At 31.7% G+C, this 22,998-nt stretch overlaps 1 protein-coding gene across 6 annotated transcripts in view; it reads right to left on the reverse strand.

Moving 5' to 3' along the window:
- Nucleotides 1–21,474, reverse strand: part of LOC136041708 (xaa-Pro dipeptidase-like) — a 125,427-nt gene extending 103,953 nt beyond the window's left edge. For 2 of the 6 annotated variants that reach the window (XM_065726447.1, XM_065726443.1), the window contains exons 1-3: nucleotides 21,275–21,373; nucleotides 4,734–4,920; nucleotides 1,325–1,516 (exon numbers count right to left, since the gene is read on the reverse strand). In XM_065726447.1, coding sequence (XP_065582519.1) covers nucleotides 1,325–1,516; nucleotides 4,734–4,916 — 375 coding nt within the window. In that variant the 5' untranslated portion in view covers nucleotides 4,917–4,920; nucleotides 21,275–21,373. Of the gene's footprint in view, nucleotides 1–1,324; nucleotides 1,517–4,733; nucleotides 4,921–19,526; nucleotides 19,642–21,274 lie in introns of those variants that run through there. The other 4 variants (XM_065726448.1, XM_065726446.1, XM_065726444.1 and 1 more) reach the window with 4 other exon arrangements.
- Nucleotides 21,475–22,998: the final 1,524 nt, after the last annotated feature.

A 22,998-nucleotide genomic window follows, 5' to 3' on the forward strand; every position in this document is an offset into this window, starting at 1 on the left:
AGTTGGATGGCAACTAACTACCTTCCCACGCCCACTATTTCCCCAACCCATCCAATAAAAATTTTAAGACAGATATTTTGTTCAACTTTAATATGTCTAGAAACTATGTGTTTGAGGATGACAACCCCCAGACAGCCCCAGGGCAAAGCTTTTAAGTTATACCCTCGGGACATATAAGGTTTTTTATAGAAAACGTCGTCTTAGAAACTTCAAAAGGGGCTTATTCCATTTGAAATCCAGAGGGCTAATGCCCTTTTCAATAGTTGAAAGTAGTAGAAGGGAGAATGCCCCCCACGCCTATCATTTCCCCAAACACTTCGGATTAACATTGATATAGTCATTACGTTCAACGTAGTTGAAAGGTTTGGAAATTATGTCTTTGAGGATGACCCGCCCCCAACACACACACAGCCCTCAGAGCATATAATAATTTAGCATTGTCATTGAACTGCTATTATTAACTTTTGTTACAGCTTGTGATAATAGTTTATCAATAAAAAGCATTATCTATCTGCACCCTTTTTCATTCTTTTTTTTGTCATAATTGTGTAACATTTAAAGTACTAATCTTTAGAATTATAATCTTGTTACGTTACATTTTATCAAGTCTTTTTCAATCTATCAGTGTCCGTTTTAAATACTTGACTTCTATTCAATTAGTTTTTAAGATTTATATACATTTTTGTTCAGCGGTTTCGGTTTTATTTTGTTCCCTTTTACCAGACACGAGAAGCAAATTCGGCTCTTTTAGAGCTTGTGACAGTCTTCTGAAAACTTTATTTTATCTCTCTCAAAGATTACATATATACATGCATAGATATAATTTCATGTCAATTGTGAAAAAGAAAAGACCAACAATCTATTTAAAAACGGCAAATAAAGAAACCTCAGTTTGGTACCCCCTTAGAATACCAAAGAACATCACTATTCTTAGATCGTGCTACTACAAGTTTTAACTTAAAACAGAGTTTTCTTGACACTTGTGCCTTATATTAAGTGAGAATCGACAACTTTTTTTTTGTAAATTCGAGAGACGTCAAATTATGTAATAAGCAGCTGAGTCCCGGCATTACTAAAATACCGTTGTGGATAGAGTAGGTAGGGTTTTCAGTCCCTGGTGACAATGTAGCCCCTTCCTCCTCCACATTACTACCATAGTATACGTAAACAAAAACCGGTTCGATTAAGCTATATTATATAATTAACAATATACTCTGAAAAGTTATACGCTAAAAGAGTTAAGGTTATATTTATAAGCTTAAAAAAAAAAAAAAAAATCAGTCAGATAACCCAGGGACAGCTGAATTAAGAGGATTTGACTTACATCTTTGACATACCGGACCTCATTGACTTGATACTTGTGTCTGCATTCTTCAGGTGTCTCTATGTGGCCCATCCAAACTGCATAGTCTTCAGGCAACAATGGCATAAATAACGTGCTTTTCCCTGATCCTAGATGGATGGCTCCATAGAACCCAGGCTCTCTCACTCCAAAAGCCCAGTTGAAAAATGACTCCTTTAGCAAAATAATACCAATTAATCATGCAAAATCTTTTTGCTAAGTTACCAAGGACATAAAAATTAAGCATTGATTGTTTGGATTGGACATCGATTGTTTAAAATAGTTATATCAAAACTTAAAACTTATACAACTCTGTATAAAATAGAATATAAAATTTAATTTTTAACGAAAAAGACCTCAATATACAAATCCCGGTAGCAGTTGCCATATATTCAAAAGAAAGAAAAGAAGATTGGGTGAGAAACCTAAAAAAAGCTAAAACCATGCAACCATGGACAGCCTAAAAGGGTGCAGTTGTCTTTGAAAACTAATACGTTATTAGTTTCCAACTAATAATGTATTAGTTTCGCACTAACAATATTGGATTTTTGCATATCCAAAGTACTTCAAATTTATTTACTTAATTTCATTTATTTATTTTCACATTTGAACATAGCAATAGTGACATAAATGTGGCAATACCCTAAAAACCCCATATTTTTGAAACAATAAAAAGAGATATTCTAGATAATAACGATTTTTAGGCATGAACAGACCTAGGATGGGTCCAGGGGTCAAAAAACTGATTTCATTTGGATGTTCTTGGTACTCTAATATTCAATTCAATTTATTTATAACCATCTTTTACCAAAAGAGCGTGAAACGCCCTTAAGACGGAGTAATAAAAAAAAAAGAAAAAACTATAAATAAATACAAATCAAATCAACACCAATAGACAATCAAATAAATAATACAGACCAAGAATGAGATACTATCGACACAGAAGAACAAAAATCATTTAGCCTTATATCAATAACACATACAGGCGAAACTAGGCGTAGTTTATTCATTAAGTAACTATTTGTAGTCCAAGGAGGGTAACTGAGAAGGAATTTAGCATAACGAAAAAATACTTTACGAACAGATAATTTCCGAGGTTAACTAAAAAACTGCCAAACCGGACAAAGAGAAAGGAGATGAGGTACAACTAGGCTATTATAAATTTTTGGGAGATTTAATTTATCTATGTGTTTAATATTAGATACAATTGGAGCATAAGTAATTCTCAGTTTTTACTTCAAATTTTCAAGGGATGATTTCACAGTTTCTTTCATACTTTTTCCAATAGGCATTCCAAGGTAAATCAATTTTTGAGAAAGGGGGATTTGAGCACTAGCTAAAGATAAAAAAGTAGGGCCATTTGTCTCTTTAAAATTTAAAGCTACAGCAGCATTTTTTTTTCTACATTGAAAGAAAACCCAATATCTTTATATTCATTATAAAGCTGATGAAAGACGTTCTCACATCCACTAATAAGTACGACTTGAATTCAAAACGCTATCTGCAAAAGTCATTAATAACAAATTAAATCCACGGTAAATACACCTAACATTAACAGAATTTTGGACATGTAAAAAAGAATTATTAAATAAAGACGGTGAGGTAAGGCCACCTTGACGGACCCCTTTTAAAATATCAAAAAGGGATGATGCCCCTCTAACTTCGCCTTAAGGTGATGGTACATATACAGAAGGCATTTTACTATACAAAATTTAACCCTTCTTTTACATGCTTCAAGTAACACTTGGGAAAAAATGCATGGGTCGAAAACTTGAGCATAAGCAAAAGCACAAAGGATGAGATCAGCAAGAACATCCATTAAAGCAAAAAGTACATGCTCCCGGCTAATACCTTTTCTGTAACCAAAGTGGGGTGGGACATGACATTTAGAAATAATTTCATCCAAAATAGCTGACTCAAACAATTTAAAAGAGTACAAGAAACTGTTATTGATCGGAACGAAATGCACGTTATAAAACCCTTTTTGCCTTTGTTCGGGATAGGGGTTATTTGATTAACTGTAAATTGATAAGGAGCAACTCCGTTTTCAATAGACTTTTGAAAAAGTAGAAATAAATGATTAAAAAGAAAATCACTTGCATGATCACAATGTCTGGCAGCAATTCCATCAACTGCCGCGGAATTTCTTTTCTTTAGTTTTTTACAACAACTTGGCTTAAATACATCACTACATCACCTGGCTTAATTATAAATATCGAAGATTCGTGTTTTTTTTCAGAGAAGCACATAATTCTTTTTCAAAATTTTATTCAAGAGCAGGATCGGGAGAAGAAAACTTATGATTATAATAGTTTATACACTCAGGCATAGGAATATATATCAATACAATACAATACATATACTATATACATATACAATATACATATACATATACAATATACATATACACATATACTATATATAATACATATACAATACATATACTATACAAGCAGGTTGTCATAAGGACAATTATCAGTATACAAGGAATGGTCTACTAGGGTATCAAATTGAAAATTTAAGGACATATTAAGGATGATATTGAACAAGACAAAATGCAGAATATGCATGCTACTAATACTACTACTGCTAAACAATTACTACTACTATGACTGCTAATACAACAACTTCTACAACGACGACTACTAGTACTATTGAAGCAAAGGGTATGTATTAACACGAAATTTTCAGGGAACGTTGAGGAGGATAGTGAGCTAGATTGAACACACAAAGTGAATGCAGGGTATTAAAAGGTCATAACAGCTATATCTCAGGAACAGCTTAGAGCATTAAGTTAAAATTTCAGTGCATGTTAAAGGGGATATTGAGCTATTGGATCCATGGTAGCCAACACTTTCAGGAAACGTTGAGGGTATTTTAAGTTAAATCGAAACTATCGTTTGTATGCAGGTCGTCAAATGGCCGTATCAGTACTATATCAAGAATGGCTTAAAGTGTTAGGTTGAAACTTAGAGTATGCTGAGGGATATTTTTAAGCTTATAAAAATAGATTATGTGCATACTATTACCAGCATTAGTATGGCTATTACTGCTGTTAATACTATCATTATTTCAGCAACCTGTATTAATGTGGAAATTTTAGAGGCTGTTGGGCTGAATCAAAACACATTATTCGGATGTAGGCTATCAACAAGATGTATGAGAAACTTCCCAGAAACAGCTTAAAATAATGTGTTGAAACTATTAGATCATGAGGAGGGGATGTTTTACTAGACCAAAAACGCACAATGTGAATGCCATTATTGCTTACTACTAATACTACTGCTGCTCTTGCTATTACATTAGCTAGGGTAAAAGGTATAAAGGGTTTCCTATACCCTAGAATAGGGTATAAAGTAGAAAGTTTCATTACAACTGAATGCATATTTACCTGTCGAAAAACGTGTGTTATATCAGTGGCATCTATGGGTACTTCATCTCCACCTTTAAGTAAGACAACAGCTCCAACAGCTTTTTCTCCAAGGATATTCTTTAGCTTCTCACACAATCTGAAGCGGTTTTCTTCATAAAGTCGGAGGGGTATCTTGAGAGTTCGAAGTCCCAGGGAGTACATATTTCTGAAAATTAATTCAAATAAAGATAATAGCATGCCTTTACCAAAGAGAGAAAAAGCATTCCTCCCTTGAAACTAGATAAAAAAAAGTCTCTCTCCAAGAAAAATTGAAGAATGGTGTCTTAAACGACCACTCCCCCCTCTGTGTAGCCTCTTGCGGTATCAACTTGGAGGAGAGGCGTATTCCCCATAAGAAATATTCACACACCTCCCCTCAATTTTGAAAAGCCTTGTTTTGGTATTTCCACTGATTTTTTTTTTGTATTTTCACTGAAAAAAGCAGCAAAATTACCTTCTATACTTTGAAAAATATATTCTGTAACCCATTACCTTTTCTTGAATCCATGGCTCAGATAGTCACCACTCACCCTAATTTCCCTCTGATTAAAATATGTATACACCTATGCAAAGCATAAATTATACACTTTTATAAATTTCATCATGCATAATCATCATAATTTATTTGCAGCAAGGGCACCTTGGCAAGGATCCAAACACTAATGTTGAAAATTATAACCAACTTAGGCTATATGAAATAATGTGAAGCCACTTCAGAGATAAGAACTTTTAGCTGTGGTACTTGTATTCTAAATTAGTTCGAAATTTTGATGGGCATTGCACTAATTACTTCAACTTAGCGTAAAATTATAGCAGCTCATATAACTGGCTTACCAAAAAAGTGAATATACCACTTGATGCCTTTTTATGTTCTTTAGGAATATAATAATCGTTTCTACCGTAAATTCAAATTTAAGCACTTTTTAACCTAACCTAAACTAACCTTATTATAGATAATTTTAGCACTGAAAAAATGAAGTATTATTTTTTCGAAAATGATTGAAAAGATAGCGCTGAGAAAACGTGGTATTATTTTGTAGAAAACTAGCGATAACTCATACTTTAATTGAAAATTCGTGATTTTTAAGAGCTCAAAAAGTTCTTGAATTTGAATTTGCGGTAGAAGCGATTATTATATTCGTAAAGAACAAAAATAAAGGCATCAAGTAGTATGTTACTTAGTTCGTAAGTCAGATACATGAACTGTCATAATGTTTTGAAAATTCGTCATTTTTAAGAGCTCAAAAAGTGCTTAAATTTGAATTTACGATCGAAGCAATTGTTATATTTGTAAAGAGAATAAAAAAGGCATCGAGTGGTACGTTTACTTTAATGGTACGTCGGCTATATGAACTGCTATAATTTTACCCAACTGAGTAACACAGAAGAAAATAATCTGAAAATTATCATCAAATGGTTAGAATTAGAACTCTATAAATGGGATTGGTATGGGGGGGGGGAGGTAGTCTTGATTCATTTTTTTGTCTTATCTGATTGCTGTTTCATCCAGTAATTTTTCAGACCAGCAACATTTGGTGCCACTTCTATTACTATATTCTGTTACTTTCTATTATATTCTATACTAGCTGTTGGGGTGGCGCTTCGCGCCACCCCAACACCTAGTTGGTGGGGACGCTTCGCGCCCCCTCAAGCCCCCCCGCGCGCGTAAGTCGTTACGCGCCATGTTAGTTACGCACCATTGTAGTTGTGTCCCTGTGTCCCACCTGTGAATATATATATATATATATATATATATATATATATATATATATATATATATATATATATATATATATATATATATATATATATATATATATATATATATATATATATATATATATATATATATATATATATATATATATATATATATATATGTATATATATATACATATATATATATATACATATATATATATATATATATATATATATATATATATATATATATATATATATATATATATATATATATATATATATATATATATATATATATATATGTTTTTAACTCCGTAAAACTTGCGAATATACAACATTCTTCGCTGTCCCATTGCCTGTACATATAAATAGATTGTCAGGTTTACCGACATTTGAACATGCAACAAATAATTGTCCATGGGAAAAACAATCCGTATTCAGATCTATACCTCATTATTCTAATGATTGCTCTTGAGCTTTGTTGATGGTGATTGCTAATCAAACATTTCCTGTTTTTTCTTCTTCTTTTGTATTAATGCTAAAGCCAAGGTTCAAACCTGGAGCCTCTCGGACCTAGAACCTAGAACATAACGCTTTACCAACTCAGCTACTTCGGCTTGAATACATTTACCTTTTTTATTTTTTTTTTATTGTTTTAGTTTTCTTTTTCTCCTTTATTTTCAGTTTTTTCCTTTTTTTTCCTTTTTCAGTTTTTGTTTTTTTGGTTTTTTTATTAGTTTTTAGTTTTTTTTTCTTTTTGTTTTTTTTTGTAGTTTTTACCTTTTCTCAGTTTTTTTTTTCTTTTTTGTAGTTTATACCTTTTTTAGTTTTTTTTCTTCTTTTGTATTAATGCTAAAGCCAGGGTTCGAACCTGGAACCTCTCGGACCTAGAACCTGGAACAATACGCTTTACCAACTGAGCTACTTCGGCTTGAATACATTCGTTTTTGAATTGGTATATGATGAGATGAAATAATTCAGACGTCATATGCGGACAGTGACGTCAGTCAACAGACAGACAAACAACTTATTTTTATATATATATATAGATTTTTACCTTTTTTAGTTTTTTGTCTTCTTTTGTATTAATGCTAAAGCCAAGGTTCGAACCTGGAACCTTTCGGACCTAGAACCTCGAACATAACGCTTTACCAACTCAGCTACTTCGGCTTGAATACATTTACCTTTTTTTTATTTTTTTTTTATTTTAGTTTTCTTTTTCTCCTCTATTTTTCAGTTTTTTCCTTTTTTTATTTTTTTCTTTTTCAGTTTTTAGTTTTTTTATTAGTTTTTAGTTTTTTTTCTTTTTAGTTTTTTTGTAGTTTTTACCTTTATTTTTAGTTTTTTTAGGTTTTTTCTTTTTAAGTTTTTTACCTTTTTTAGTTTTTTTAAGTTTTTTTGTAGTTTTTACCTTTTTTAGTTTTTTTCTTCTTTTGTATTAATGCTAAAGCCAAGGTTCGGACCTGGAACCTCTCGGACCTAGAACCTGGAACATAACGCTTAACCAACTGAGCTACTTTGGCTTGAATACATTCGTTTTTGAATTGGTATATGATGAAATAATTCAGACGTCATATGCGGACAGTGACGTCAGTCAACAGACAGACAAACAACTTATTTATATATACATATATATATAGATTATATATTACTTTCTATTATACTCTATTACTTTCTATTACCATATATTCTTTGGTGCCACATCTATTACTATAAGTAGTTTAAAGTTAAGATATATTTGCATCCCAGGTTTTACGCCTACAGGTACTGAAGGTGTGCAAAGCATGTGTTACCATAATGTTTCATGTGTTACCATGTGCTACCGCGATGCTAGTAGTTTCAAGTTAAGATATCTTTGCATCCCAGGTTTTAAGCCTACATGGAAATAATCTGTGCAAAGCATGTGTTACCATAATTTTTCATGTGTTAACATGTGCTACCACGACGATAGTAGTTTCAAGTTAAGATATATTTGCATCCCAGGTTTTAAGCCTGCAGATACTGAAGATGTGCAAAGCATTTGTTACCATAATGTTTCACATGTTACCGTGTACTACCATGATGTTAGTAGTTTCAAGTTAAGATATCTTTGCATCCCAGGTTTTAAGCCTACATGGAAATAATCTGTGCAAAGCATGTGTTACCATAATTTTTCATGTGTTAACATGTGCTACCACGACGATAGTAGTTTCAAGTTAAGATATATTTGCATCCCAGGTTTTAAGCCTGCAGATACTGAAGATGTGCAAAGCATTTGTTACCATAATGTTTCACATGTTACCGTGTACTACCATGATGTTAGTAGTTTCAAGTTAAGATATATTTGCATCCCAGGTTTTACGCCTACAGGTACTGAAGGTGTGCAAAGCATGTGTTACCATAATGTTTCATGTGTTACCATGTGCTACCGCGATGCTAGTAGTTTCAAGTTAAGATATCTTTGCATCCCAGGTTTTAAGCCTACATGGAAATAATCTGTGCAAAGCATGTGTTACCATAATTTTTCATGTGTTAACATGTGCTACCACGACGATAGTAGTTTCAAGTTAAGATATATTTGCATCCCAGGTTTTAAGCCTGCAGATACTGAAGATGTGCAAAGCATTTGTTACCATAATGTTTCACATGTTACCATGTACTACCATGATGTTAGTAGTTTCAAGTTAAGATATCTTTGCATCCCAGGTTTTAAGCCTGCAGGTACTAAAGATATCCAAAGCGTGAGATACCAAGATGTTCCTATAATCATCCAATTTACAGTATAACAAGAATTGTTGGTAAATATTAATAGAAAATTGCCATGGTTTAAATTTGACACATTCCTTACAAGATTAAGCTTGTCAGAAACAACAATGCTTAAGCAGGGATGCCGCCAGTTGAAAAAATCAATCACTAAATTTATGAAAGAGAAATCACTAAATCAACCAAAAATTAACCAGATTTATAGAAAAATCACTAAGTTTAGCCTGCAGGTACTGAAGATGTGCAAGACATTTGTTACCATGATGTTCCTATAACCATCCGCCTTACACTAAAACAAGAATTGTTGGTAAAAATTAATAGAAAACTGCATAAATAACAATGCATAAGCAGGGTTGGCGCCAGTTGAAACAAGAGCCAAGAACTCAGATGCCACAAGCTCTAGCAAAATTATAAGAATCAATAGATTGATTTAAAAGAAAAATCGAAGGCTTAATGCCGGTCAGGATTTAAAATGAGAGCTCTGAGACACGAGGTGCTTCTAAATAACAAAATTCATTAAGATCTGATCACCCGTCGTAAGTTAAAAATGCCTTATTTTTTCTAATTTTTCCTCTCCCTTCAGCCTCCCAGATGGTCGAATCGGCGAAAACGACTTTATCAAGTCAATTTTTACAGGTCCCTGACACACCTACCAATTTTCATCGTCCTAGCACTTCCAGAAGCACGAAACTCGCCAAAGCACAGGACCCCCCTAACTCCCCCAAAGAGAGTGGATCCAGTCCGGTTACGTCAATCACATATCTACGACATTTGCTTATACTACCCACCAAGTTTCATCCCGATCTCTCCATTCTAAGCGTTTTCCAGTATTTCTGGTTTCCCCCTCCAGCCCCCCCCCCCCCCAATGTCACCAGATCTGGTTGGGATTTAAAATAAGAACTCCCAGACATGAGTTCCTTCTAAATATCAACTTTCATTAAGATCTGGTAACCCGTTCTTATGTTGAAAATACCTCAGTTTTTCTAATTTTTCCGAATTATCCCCCCCCAAACCCCCAAAGAGAGCGGATCCGTTCCAGTTATACCAATCACGTATCAAGAACTTGTGCATATTTTCCCCACTAAGTTTCATTCTGATCCCTCCACTCTAAAGTTCCAAGACTTTCCAAGATTTCCAAGATTTTAGGTTCCCCCTCCAACTCCCCCCAATGTCACCAGATCCGGTCGGAACTTCAAATAAGAGCTCTGAGACACGATATCCTTCTAAATATCAAATTTTATTAAGATCAGATAGCCTGTTCGTAAGTTAAAAATACCTCATTTTTTCTAATTTTTCCAAATTAACCGTCCCCCCACTCTCCCCTCAGATGGTCGAATCGAAAAACGACTATTTCTGATTTAATCTGGTCTGATCCCTGATACACCTGCCAAATTTCATCGTCCTAGTTTATCTGGAAGTACCTACTGGCAAAACCGGGACCAACAGACATACCTACAGATTTTGCGATTGCTATATGTCACTTGGTAAATACCAAGTGCAATATAATATAGTGAAATCAATCACTAAATTTTTGAAAGAGAAATCGCTAAATCAATCGAAAAATAACGACGACTCTTGAGAAAAATCACTAAATTAACAAGAAACTTACTAAAATTATAATTAGCTGCTTTAACAGACATCGTGCTTTTGCATTTTAAAAAAGTCGGTCTTAGCAACTTTTTAGGCTTTCATTCTTGTTTATCTATTTGATTAACTTGTTTCTTTCTCATGTTCAACACAAGGTACCGATGGGAGGGTGGTAAAACTATCCTTCCGAATTTTAAAGAAAACCTAAATGTTGGTGTTTCACTTTTTTAAGTAAATAATCTTCGATTGATTTCATAGAAAATTACCTCTACATTTTAAAAAATACCTTTGTTGTACCCTTATAAAAACAAAACAAATTTTTGCCTCACTGTCCACATTTTCCTGAATTGGTGCTCTTGGCTTATCTCCCTGATGTGTGCATGTTGGCTTGGCTAGCAGCAGTTTAACCAGAATGTTTACTTTTTTCTTTTTAGAAATTTGTGCATGTCCATTTAGAACCCTCTTTTTCCTATGCATTCAGAAACCATTATCTTTTGCCCTTGTTGAACTAGTATAATTAATGGAACACCAGAGAGGATTTTGAAAAATATAAACAAATCTGATAAGAAATCAATTATATATCTTTACCTTCGTCTCTCAGTTTTATCAGAAAAACAAACAAAGTAATTAAAAAACAAAGTATTAAAGTTACTGTCAAACAAAAATAAAAATAAGATTTTTAGTAGATTCAGGCAGAGATGTAATTCCAAAAAATATAAAAAAAAATAGCGACGAAGACCACACTGCCTTTCCATAACAAACAAATACAACGTAGAGACAATAGGGAAAATTTTTTCAAGACAATGGAAATTATTTATGTAGATATTTCGGCCCATGTCCAAGGGCCGTCTTCAGCACAATACAAGATTAAGAGAGAAACTATATATATATATATATATATATATATATATATATATATATATATATATATATATATATATATATATATATATATATATATATATATATATATATATATATATATATATATATATATATATATATATATATATATATATATATATATATATATATATATATATATATATATATATATATATATCTATATATCTATATATATATATATATATATATATATATATATATATATATATATATATATATATATATATATATATATATATATATATATATATATATATATATATATATATATATATATATATATATATATATATATATATATATATATATATATATATATATATATATATATATATATATATATATATATATATATATATATATATATATATATATATATATATATATATATATATATATATATATATATATATATATATATATATATATATATATATATATATATATATATATATATATATATATATATATATATATATATATATATATATATATATATATATATATATATATATATATATATATATATATATATATATATATATATATATATAGTTTCTCTCTTAATCTTGTATTGTGCTGAAGACGGCCCTTGGACATAGGGCCGAAATATCTACATAAATAATTTCCATTGTCTTGAAAAAATTTTCCCTATTGTCTCTACGTTGTATTTGTTTGCCAAAAAATATACAAAGTGGAGTAAATAGAATACTTTGTTTTTGTGGAAAATACTATGGTGGGAAAACCAATAGTAAAGGAAATAAACTCCAACAGCACAAAATTGGAATAATTATTCCTTAAAGTAAAGTTAAAAATCAAAAACTTAATATCATTCTAACCTAAGACATACTCTTTAAAATAAAAATAAAATACTCTTTCATTTTGCTAGAGTTTATATTAGAAGAATAATTTATATATATATATATATATATATATATATATATATATATATATATATATATATATATATATATATATATATATATATATATATATATATATATATATATATATATATATATATATATATATATATATATATATATATATATATATATATATATATATATATATATATATATATATATATATATATATGTATATATATAAATTATTTTTCTAATATAAACTCTAGTTTTTTTTCATGTTTTGTTTCAGCTAGCTTTTTTTTATACTTTTTCAACATTCATAAAGGCTTCCAAGCGTGAAGCCAAAATATTTGGACTTTTATTATTATTTTTGTGTAAAACGTCCACAATTTTTTTTTTACTTTCTTACCAAATTGTGCCCTTTATTGGAAGATTTTCATTTCAACTAAATATACAAATAATATTAGAATATTAAGGAAAGGCAATTTTTTCAACTAAGCAAAGGAAAAACAAATTGGACTAGCTCAAGTTTGTAATACGTTAACAAATAAATCTGAAAGCTGTTAATAAAAATTACTAAGGATATTGCTAAGTACACAAAAAAGCAAAACAATCATTTCAATTAATATACCTATGCAAATTTGACATTTGACAGAACTTGAGACTTTTATTATGAATCTAACCTACTTTCAAAGTTTACAACGATTAATAGCAGATAGTGTAATTACCCCAAACGTCGTCAGGTAATTACGCCCTTTGGCTAATAGGCGTGCAGTTAGTTCAAATCATTTGAACAGAATGGATTATGTTGGACATCTATATATATAAAAATAAGTTGTCTCTGTGTGTGTGTGTGTCGAGTGACGTCATGTTTGTGTGTCGACTGACGTCATGTTTGTCGACTGACGTCATTATAAGGAATGATTGCGTCATGAAGTTGCTTGTCGACTGACGTCATGTTTGTCAACTGATGAAATTACATACCGGGACACTGGGGCACAAATGACGACCGAGACACAGGGAATATAAATGACGACCGGGAACCTCAAAGAGAAATTACAGACCGGGACACCCGGACACAAATTACGACTGGGACACAGGGACACAACTACAGCAGGGACGCCGAGGGCACAGGCGGGATATATAAATGACGAACGGGACACAGGGATTATTCCAATAGAAATTACGGACCCAGACACCAGGACACAAATGACGACCGGGACACAGGGAATATAAATGACGACCGGGACACTCAAAGAGAAATTACAAACTGGGACACCGGGACACAAATGACGACCGGGACACTGGGCATATAAATGACGACCGGGACACAGGGACACATCATTAGAATAATGAGGTATAGATCTGAATACGAATTGTTTTTCCCATGGACAATTATATGTTGCATGTTCAAGAGTCAGTAAACCTGACAATCTATTTATATGCACAGACAATGGGACAGCGAAGAATGTTGAATATTCGCATGTTTTACGTAGTTAAAAACATATATATATATATATATATATATATATATATATATATATATATAGGCCTATATATATATATATATATATATATATATATATATATATATATATATATATATAATATATATATATATATATATATATATATATATATATATATATATATATATATATATATATTCACAGGTGGGACACAGGGACACAACTACAATGGCGCGTAACTAATATGGCGCGTAACGACTTACGCACGGGGGGCTTGGGGGGCGCGAAGCACTCCACCAACTAGGTGTTGGGGTGGCGCGAAGCGCCACCCCAACAGCTAGTAATGGATAATTATGGTCGGAAAAGGGCCCTTTGAGGTGGAAGCTTGGCCCCCCTGGAAAATCTTGGATGGGCATTTGCCCACCCCTGAACCCCCAAAATGGCGCCTCTGACAGATTGATAAGAAAAAATATTATTTTGCATGATTTTATCTGATTATTTCCTACTTCCTTTATATAGGAGGGGGGATTTAAAAAAAAATGCACTTTAGGCTTCAGATAATTCTTTATAAGAAATAATTAGTTAGGAAAGTTAGTTAGAATTAACTAATTCGTTAGAATTAACTAATTCGTTAGAATTAGTTAGAAAAAGTTAAAAAGAAAAGTTAGAGCAGCTGCTCCTCTTCCTCATCTGGCGCATATTCAAACGCTATGTCTGGCAGAAAATCTTACACCAGACCATCTCCAATATCACGTGGCAGTAAACTATTGATAAAGACATGATAGCAGCATGAACATCCCTTCCACCCTTTCAAGTCGATTTCCTGGCATTTTTGAAGCTGCATGGTGATGTTCAATTTTTTGCAATTGAGTGACTAATGGACCATGAGAATTTTGTTCACTGTTTTATGCTTGATATGGTTTCTATGGTGGATCTGCATTAGTCCATAATCTCACCAGAGTCTGTCACAGGAGGCTACGGTAACACAAATTGTTGAGATTGTTACAGCCAATCCTGTAAGCACCAACTTCGCAAAAAAAAAACAAAAACAACACAACTGCAAGTTGTTGATTTGAGTGTTGTCTCAAAGTGCAATGATTATGAAAAACCACTTTTGGAGATGTACCAACAGAGTTCTATGTTCAAGACTCCAATAAAGTCAGCTTCAGATCTTTTGTTAAATGATTCATCATCCTTCCAACATTGGTAAGAAAATTTAGAAAACTCATTGATTCAACTTACTGCATCCGTAAACTCACTTTGTGTCAGTGAGTTTGATCCAAAAAGTGGTACAAGTAAAGTAGCTGCAGCAAGGGCAGGATCGTTTGCAAATATCCTTCTATTTTCTAGGAACTTGTGGATTTTCCTTTCCTCAGCCTCTGCGACCGGCAAAAACAGTAGAGCCTCCAGGAAATGCTGCTATAGCAAACTGAAGTACGGGATGACACACAAAGCAAGAGCTTCCTCTTTTTCAAAAAAGTGACAGGCAAGTGAAATTGGTTTCAAGAATTTCAGACAGGCTGTTAATTGATCCAGTTTCACATCATCCAAAAGCACACTTCTGATATCCTGAATTCCCTTATTTATATCACACCTTCTATCAGTTGACATGCATGGTAAAGGTTCCCATAACTCTTCCATGAAGCGCGTGAATCGGTAGACAGATCCCCAGCAATTTTTGATAGGTAGTTCTGGGCTTATGATTTGTTGGTCTGATTTAAAAAAAAGGTCCAAAAATTAAATAAACAAAATGAGTTTTTTTCACTGAAAGGAAGGAGCAACAACAAACTAAAAATAAAGAGAAATTATTCAGTACTAGCTGTTGGGGTGGCGCTTCGCGCCACCCCAACACCTAGTTGGTGGGGGCGCTTCGCGCCCCCCCCAAGCCCCCCCGCGCGCGTAAGTCGTTACGCGCCATATTAGTTACGCACCATTGTAGTTGTGTCCCTATGTCCCACCTGTGAATCGACCATTCCCTGAGTCGCCATCGTCATTTATATATCCCCCTGTGCACCCCGGCGTCCCCTTTGTAGTTATGTCCCTGTGTTCCGGTCGTCGTCATTTATACTCCCTGTGTCCCGGTGCTTTGTTGATTGCTAATCGAACATTCCTTTTGTCCCGGTCGCTTTCTCTTTGAGTGTCGTCATTTATTTAGATTGTTTCTCCTTTATTTTTCAGTTTTTTTCCTTTTTTTAGTTTTTGTTCTTTTTTAGTTCTTTTAGTTTTTACCTTTTTTAGTTTTTTTTAGTTTTTTAGATGAAAATTTGTTTTAGTTTTTTTCCTTTTTTTCTTTTTAGTTTTTTATTGGTTTTTACCTTTTTTTTAGCTTTTTTAGTTTTTTTCGTTTTTTCTTTTTACTTTTTTTTTAGTTTTTATCTTTTTTATTTTTTTTATTTTTATTCTTAATTTTATTTGTTTTCTTTTTCTTTTCTATTTTTCAGTTTTTTCCTTTTTTTTAAGTTTTTTTTTAGTTTTTAGTTTTTTTAGTTTTTTTTTTCCTTTTTTTCTTTTTAGTTTTTTATTGGTTTTTACCTTTTTTTTTTAGCTTTTTTAGTTTTTTTCGTTTTTTCTTTTTACTTTTTTTTTAGTTTTTATCTTTTTTTATTTTATTCTTAATTTTATTCATTTATATATCCCCCTGTGCACCCCGGCGTCCCCTTTGTAGTTATGTCCCTGTGTCCCGGTCGTCGTCATTTATACTCCCTGTGTCCCGGTGCTTTGTTGATTGCTAATCGAACATTCCTTTTGTCTCGGTCGCTTTCTCTTTGAGTGTCGTCATTTATTTAGATTGTTTCTCCCTTATTTTTCAGTTTTTTTCCTTTTTTTAGTTTTTTTTCTTTTTTAGTTCTTTTAGTTTTTACCTTTTTTAGTTTTTTTAGTTTTTTAGATGAAAATTTTTTTTAGTTTTTTTCCTTTTTAGTTTTTTATTGGTTTTTACCTTTTTTTTAGCTTTTTTAGTTTTTTCGTTTTTTCTTTTTACTTTTTTTTTAGTTTTTATCTTTTTTATTTTTTTTTATTTTATTCTTAATTTTATTAGTTTTCTTTTTCTCTTCTATTTTTCAGTTTTTTCCTTTTTTAAGTTTTTTTTTAGTTTTTTTAGTTTTTTTAGTTTTTTTAGTTTTTTAGCTTTTTTATTTTTTTTATTAGTTTTTAGTTTTTTTTGTAGTTTTTGCCATTTTTTAGTTTTTTCAGTTTTTTTTTTAGTTTTTAGTTTTTTACCTTTTTTGTGGATCGTAACCTGATCCACAGATCCACAGATCCACAGACAACTTATTTTTATATATATAGATATGAGGGGCTTACCTTCTCATTAATCCCTAACTCAAAACAGCATCTGCAATAGAGAAATTATCGACTTGAATTGCATAAGCAGGTGGAGTATTTTCCAAACTTAACAGCATTTAGAGATCAAGCAAGTACTTGCTAAATTTTAAACTGTGTTGGTTCAATAGTGATCTGATTAATGTGGATAAATAAAGTTTATACAGCTACAAATAAAGTTTGTATACAATGTGGAATGAGCTAACTAGTTATTCTTTGTGTTTTTAGTTAAAACATAAGCTTGGAAGATTTAATTTTAAGGGAGTGTTTTGGTAAAAGGGGCCTTTAAGGGCAAACTTTGGAATTTGTTGGTATTTGCCTTATTTCTCCAGTTTTTAATAATGGAATGTTATATACAGCATTTTCTTGTGTGAAAAGACAATGTATTTCTTTTTTTTGAATAAATTAAACAATTAATAATTATAATACTGCACTTTCAGTGTGACATGGAGATACTTGAGAAGGTCCTATGTAGAGCAACCAAGCTCCCTTTTACCAAACAACTAATCTCCTACAAGTAACAACTAGAAAAGCTTGACCTGCCTACCCTAACATGCTGTAGGAAGAGGGATGTCATCCTTGCATTTAAGATGATGACCAATGATGCCAATAAGCCTGTTTTTGATCACAGTGAGTAAGCCAGAACATCACGAAATCCCATAAAACTGCATCAAAAGTTTAGCAGAAAGCATGAGAAGTTTAACTTATTAACCAATTGCAATGTCCCACTGTGGAATTCACTTGGCAAATCTACTGTGTCAACCAGATCAATGGAGAGTTTCAAGATTAGTGTTGATTGTGATTAGAGCAGCAAGTCATTGAAGACACAGTGGGACAAAGCAGAATCATTCAGCAGGATCTATTAGTTGCCACCCACCCCTTTTAGCCCTCAAACACACCCAGCCAGCAATACATCTAATGACACCCAGCAATGAAACCAAACTGTCTTGTATATATGTAAATAGTGATGATCAACTCATGAACTGTAAAATGAACATTAAATCAATGCTACCTGGCAACATCTATAGTTTCTTCAGCCTTAATTGCAAGAAGATGCAATTTAAGGTAATATATATTACATCATTGACATTTTAGAACAATCTAAATAGGTCAGGACTTTAAGGAAGAATTCATATTTTTCGAGGGTGGTTGCAATGAAATTTTTGTGCAATCATGACATAAAGAAGAGGCTCATGTCTGCAGTTAGAAGACAAGTGACAATGAGAATCCATATATAGAAGTCTGTTGCACTCCAAATGCTGATATATATATATATATATGACTCAATTAGACCACTAAATTGTGGGAAGGCCCCAGGTCCAGACAGTTTGCTACCAGAACAACTTATGTATGGTTCTTCAAAATGACTAGAGCATCTTACATTATTATTTCAAATGATAGTAACCCATCATTATGTCCCTTCTTTGATAGATGAAGGTAAAGTAGTTTGTATACGCAAGAAGGGCAAGGATCCTTCACAATGTTCATCATTTAGACCTTTAACACTTTGTTCTGTTATTAGTAAATTATTTGAAAAAATTTTATTTTCATATTTAACAACAAAGTATAATATGAGGGATCAACAGTTGGGTTTCTGAAGTGGTGTAGGGGTTCAAAATACACACACAATAATTCTAGAGAAATTGAAAGATAAGATTAAAAAACAATTATTTGAGTGTGGAGTTGATATTTCAAAAGCGTTTGATAGTATGTTGCATAACTATGCTTTTTTGTCACTGTTGCATAGTGGTGTGAACCCATTTATAGGCCAGTGTTTGGTGGGCTGGTATGGTAATTCATCTGTGAGAATCTTTTGGGGAGGGCAACTTTTATACCAAATTTATTTACATTGTGGAGTTAAACAAGGGTCAGTTCTTAGCCCCTTTATATTTCATAACACAATTAGATCAGCCACACAGTTCATACCCCCATATGTGATTAAAGGCATCAACATTAGCCACTTATTGTATGCTGATGATATTTTGTTGTTCTCAGATAATTTAATATCAATGTAGAATGCAATTAACACATTACACCCACATCTACAAGAGATAGGATTAGAGACTGAACCATCTAAAACAGAATTCCTAGTGGTGAATGGTAAAGGTGATATCCAGCATCATTCAATTAGGGTGGGATCACTTAATATTTTTAATAAAGATTCCATTAATTACCTTGGGTTGCCTTTTGGCCTGTCATACTGCAGCTATGTTAGACCTTCTCTTGAGTATGCACATCCTTCTTGGCATCCAAGATTGACAAAGGATCAAACAAACAGACTTGAGACAATACCACAAAGAGATATAAAAATTATCCTAGGACAAATCTACTCAACTTACAAGGATGCAATGAAACAAGTCAATTTAGACTCACTTGATAGTCATAGACACAGCTTAAAATATAGATTTGCACTAAATTGTTTGAATTCCCCAGCTCATTGTAGTCTACTACCCAACCTTGAGAGCCCCCCCAACTGAAGGACCAGTTACTAGACTTGAATAAATAAAAAAGAATTGTCCACAGTTACTGACTTGCTCAGCCTATAGTACTGAGAGATATTGCAAATCATTTGTTCCATATTTTACCTGTCATTTTAATAATATTGATGCAACTAATATTTAGTGTTTGATTAATATAATATTTGTTTAAATTTTCCTGTGAGTGCTGAGTGTGAAGTTGGAAGGTATAAATTATTTTTATCATGACATGCTACTGCTAGCTCTGGTTATTGTAGTGAATAAATAAATTCTATTCTATCTTTTGTATATAAAGAGGGCAGAAATAAATTATTATATATATATATATATATATATATATATATATATATATATATAAATAATAAAAAACAAGTTTTTTTTAACTGAAAGTAAGGAGCAACATTAAAACTTAAAACGAACAGAAAATACTCTGTGTATGAAAGGGGCTGTTCCTCCCTCAACATCCTGCTCTTTAAGCTAAAGTTTTACTCTTTCTCTCAATTTTACTTTATTAAACAGTAAATAACTTTAGTGTAAAGAGTGGGATGTTGAGGGAGGAACAGCCTCTATATATATATATATATATATATATATATATATATATATATATATATATATATATATATATATATATATATATATATATATATATATATATATATATATATATATATATATATATATATATATATATATATATATATATATATATATATATATATATATATATATATATATATATATATATATATATATATATATATTATATATATATATATATATATATATATATATATATATATATATATATATATATATATATATATATATATATATATATATATATATATATATATATATATATATATATATATATATATATATATATATATATATATATATATATATATATATATATATATATATATATATATATATATATATATATATATATATATATATATATATATATATATATATATATATATATGTATATATATATATATATATATATATATATATATATATATATATATATATATATATATATATATATGTTTTTAACTATGTAAAACTTGGGAATATACAACATTCTTCACTGTCCCATTGTCTGTGCACATAAATAGATTTTCAGGTTTACCGACTCTTGAACATGCAACATATATTTTTTAAATAGTTTTTAAACAGCTTAATTTTTTAATAATTTTTAAATGACTTAATCAAAAGGAAAATTTTTAAATAGCCTATATAATTTTTGGCAACAGGAAATTTTTCTCTGTGTGTAAACTATATTCTTTCATAATAGCTGTGCGGTGGATATCTATTAACATTTTGGTGACTATGCGCTGTTTTGAGCTCTTTAAGGGCTGAAAACAGCCCCAGAAGTAATGATTGAATCACAAAAGAGCATAAAAAAGGATATCAAATGATACATTCATTTTCACCTGTATAAATTGTGTTACAGGGTGCAAACTTGAAAGGCCTAACCTTTGGCCTTTCTAAAGATTATCATAACAAGTGTTTACCTCTTAATTCTCAGTTCTTTTTTAAATGAGTAAAAATAATTCTGACAGGGTTGCCCGAAAAGGCCGAAGAAGTCACAACTTTCTATAATAGAAAATAACAGAAAAATCACTAAAGGACAAATTAGCAGTGAAAAGCTTTAGAACACTGAATAAGTAAATACCTATCAAGTAAAGCAATTAGGATAGTAATATTTCTGTCTTGTAACTGATACCAAATTTCACTTTTTAAGAACCTAAAACTATTTTCTCATTGTCTTCATCTCATGAAATTAGCCTCAATGGGAAAAAAAATGAGCATTCACATGTAGAAATTGTTTAGTGTGATGCACTTCCTAACATTTACAGGAACGAAACATCAGACATGTCATTTCAACACATTAGTGGTCGAAGAAAATGTTACAACCAGGGATTTTTCTAGAGTTAAGCAGTGGGCGTTTATGGACGATTTGTCGCCTGAAAGTGGTTTCACCGAAAACAACAATTTTAGAATAGATATTCTGAGCTTGGGCGCTCCACAATTCAGGAGGTCAATTTTGGGTTAGTGGTATTTTCAAAGATGACGTTACTACAAGAATTATACAAAAGGGTTTTTCATTAGACTTCGTTTGCGGATGCTACGCCTTCTTTAGCACTGATTGCACCAGGGGATAACCCAAGAAGGCCACTGCCCAATGTTTCAGAAATAAATGTTACGGAATGGTTGCGATTTCCTGAACCTTTTAGCAGAGTAGGTGAGTTGCCAAAAGCCAGTGTTCTGACAAGTACTTCAAATTTGTACTGAAGTATCAAATATTAAGTACCAGGCCACAATTGTACTTAAATAGTACTTGAGTTTTAAGTACAGAACTTGTACTTAAGTAGTACTTCACGTACCACTTAAGTACAGGTCTACTAGCACCATTTCTAGCTAAGTTATATCTAGTCGAAAAATGGAAATAAAATGAAGACATATAATAAAGGCATTATGCAGTTTAAAGAAATAATTAAACACCACGAAAAACAGTAGAGCTCCGCTTCTTTGAACGTTAATTAGTTTTACACAGTAACAGTGCCACATCTATCCACTTGACAAAAGTCATGCAACAGTCTACCAAAGTAAATAATGACGGAATTCTAGGTAGTCCTAAGAATTCTTCAATGGATGTTTTCTTCCTTTTCCATTTAGTCCAAACTTTGCTGTTCTAAATCAAGAAACATTGAAAGAAGTGTCTAAGCTGACACTGATTTATCTAAGCACTCAAGTCTGAGGTCCCCTAAAAAATTCCTTCCTGGAGACAAAGTGGATCCTCCAATTGAAAAAAGTCTTTCAACAGGATTTGAAGATGGCAATACACAGTTGTACTTTCGAAAAACTTGCCGCACGTGAGGGTAATCTTTAAGAACGCAAAGATCCTTCCGTTTATCTCCTAGAAACTACAAAACCTCTATCTTCACTTTGTTAATTGCAGAGTTAAACCTCTATCTTCACTTTGTTAATTGCAGAGTTAAACTGTGATTAATCGCTCTCATCTTCTGGAAATTCTTAGAAACCACCACCTGAAAAGTGGCTGGACTTGTCGTTCTCAGGATCATTTGCTCTCATCCTTTTAGCCTTCTCAACCAACATTGTTGTAGCCACCTCTTTCCAGTTGTTTGGGAATATT

The sequence above is a fragment of the Artemia franciscana genome, unplaced genomic scaffold (genome assembly GCF_032884065.1).
Source record: "Artemia franciscana unplaced genomic scaffold, ASM3288406v1 PGA_scaffold_33, whole genome shotgun sequence".
Taxonomy (NCBI): domain Eukaryota; kingdom Metazoa; phylum Arthropoda; class Branchiopoda; order Anostraca; family Artemiidae; genus Artemia; species Artemia franciscana.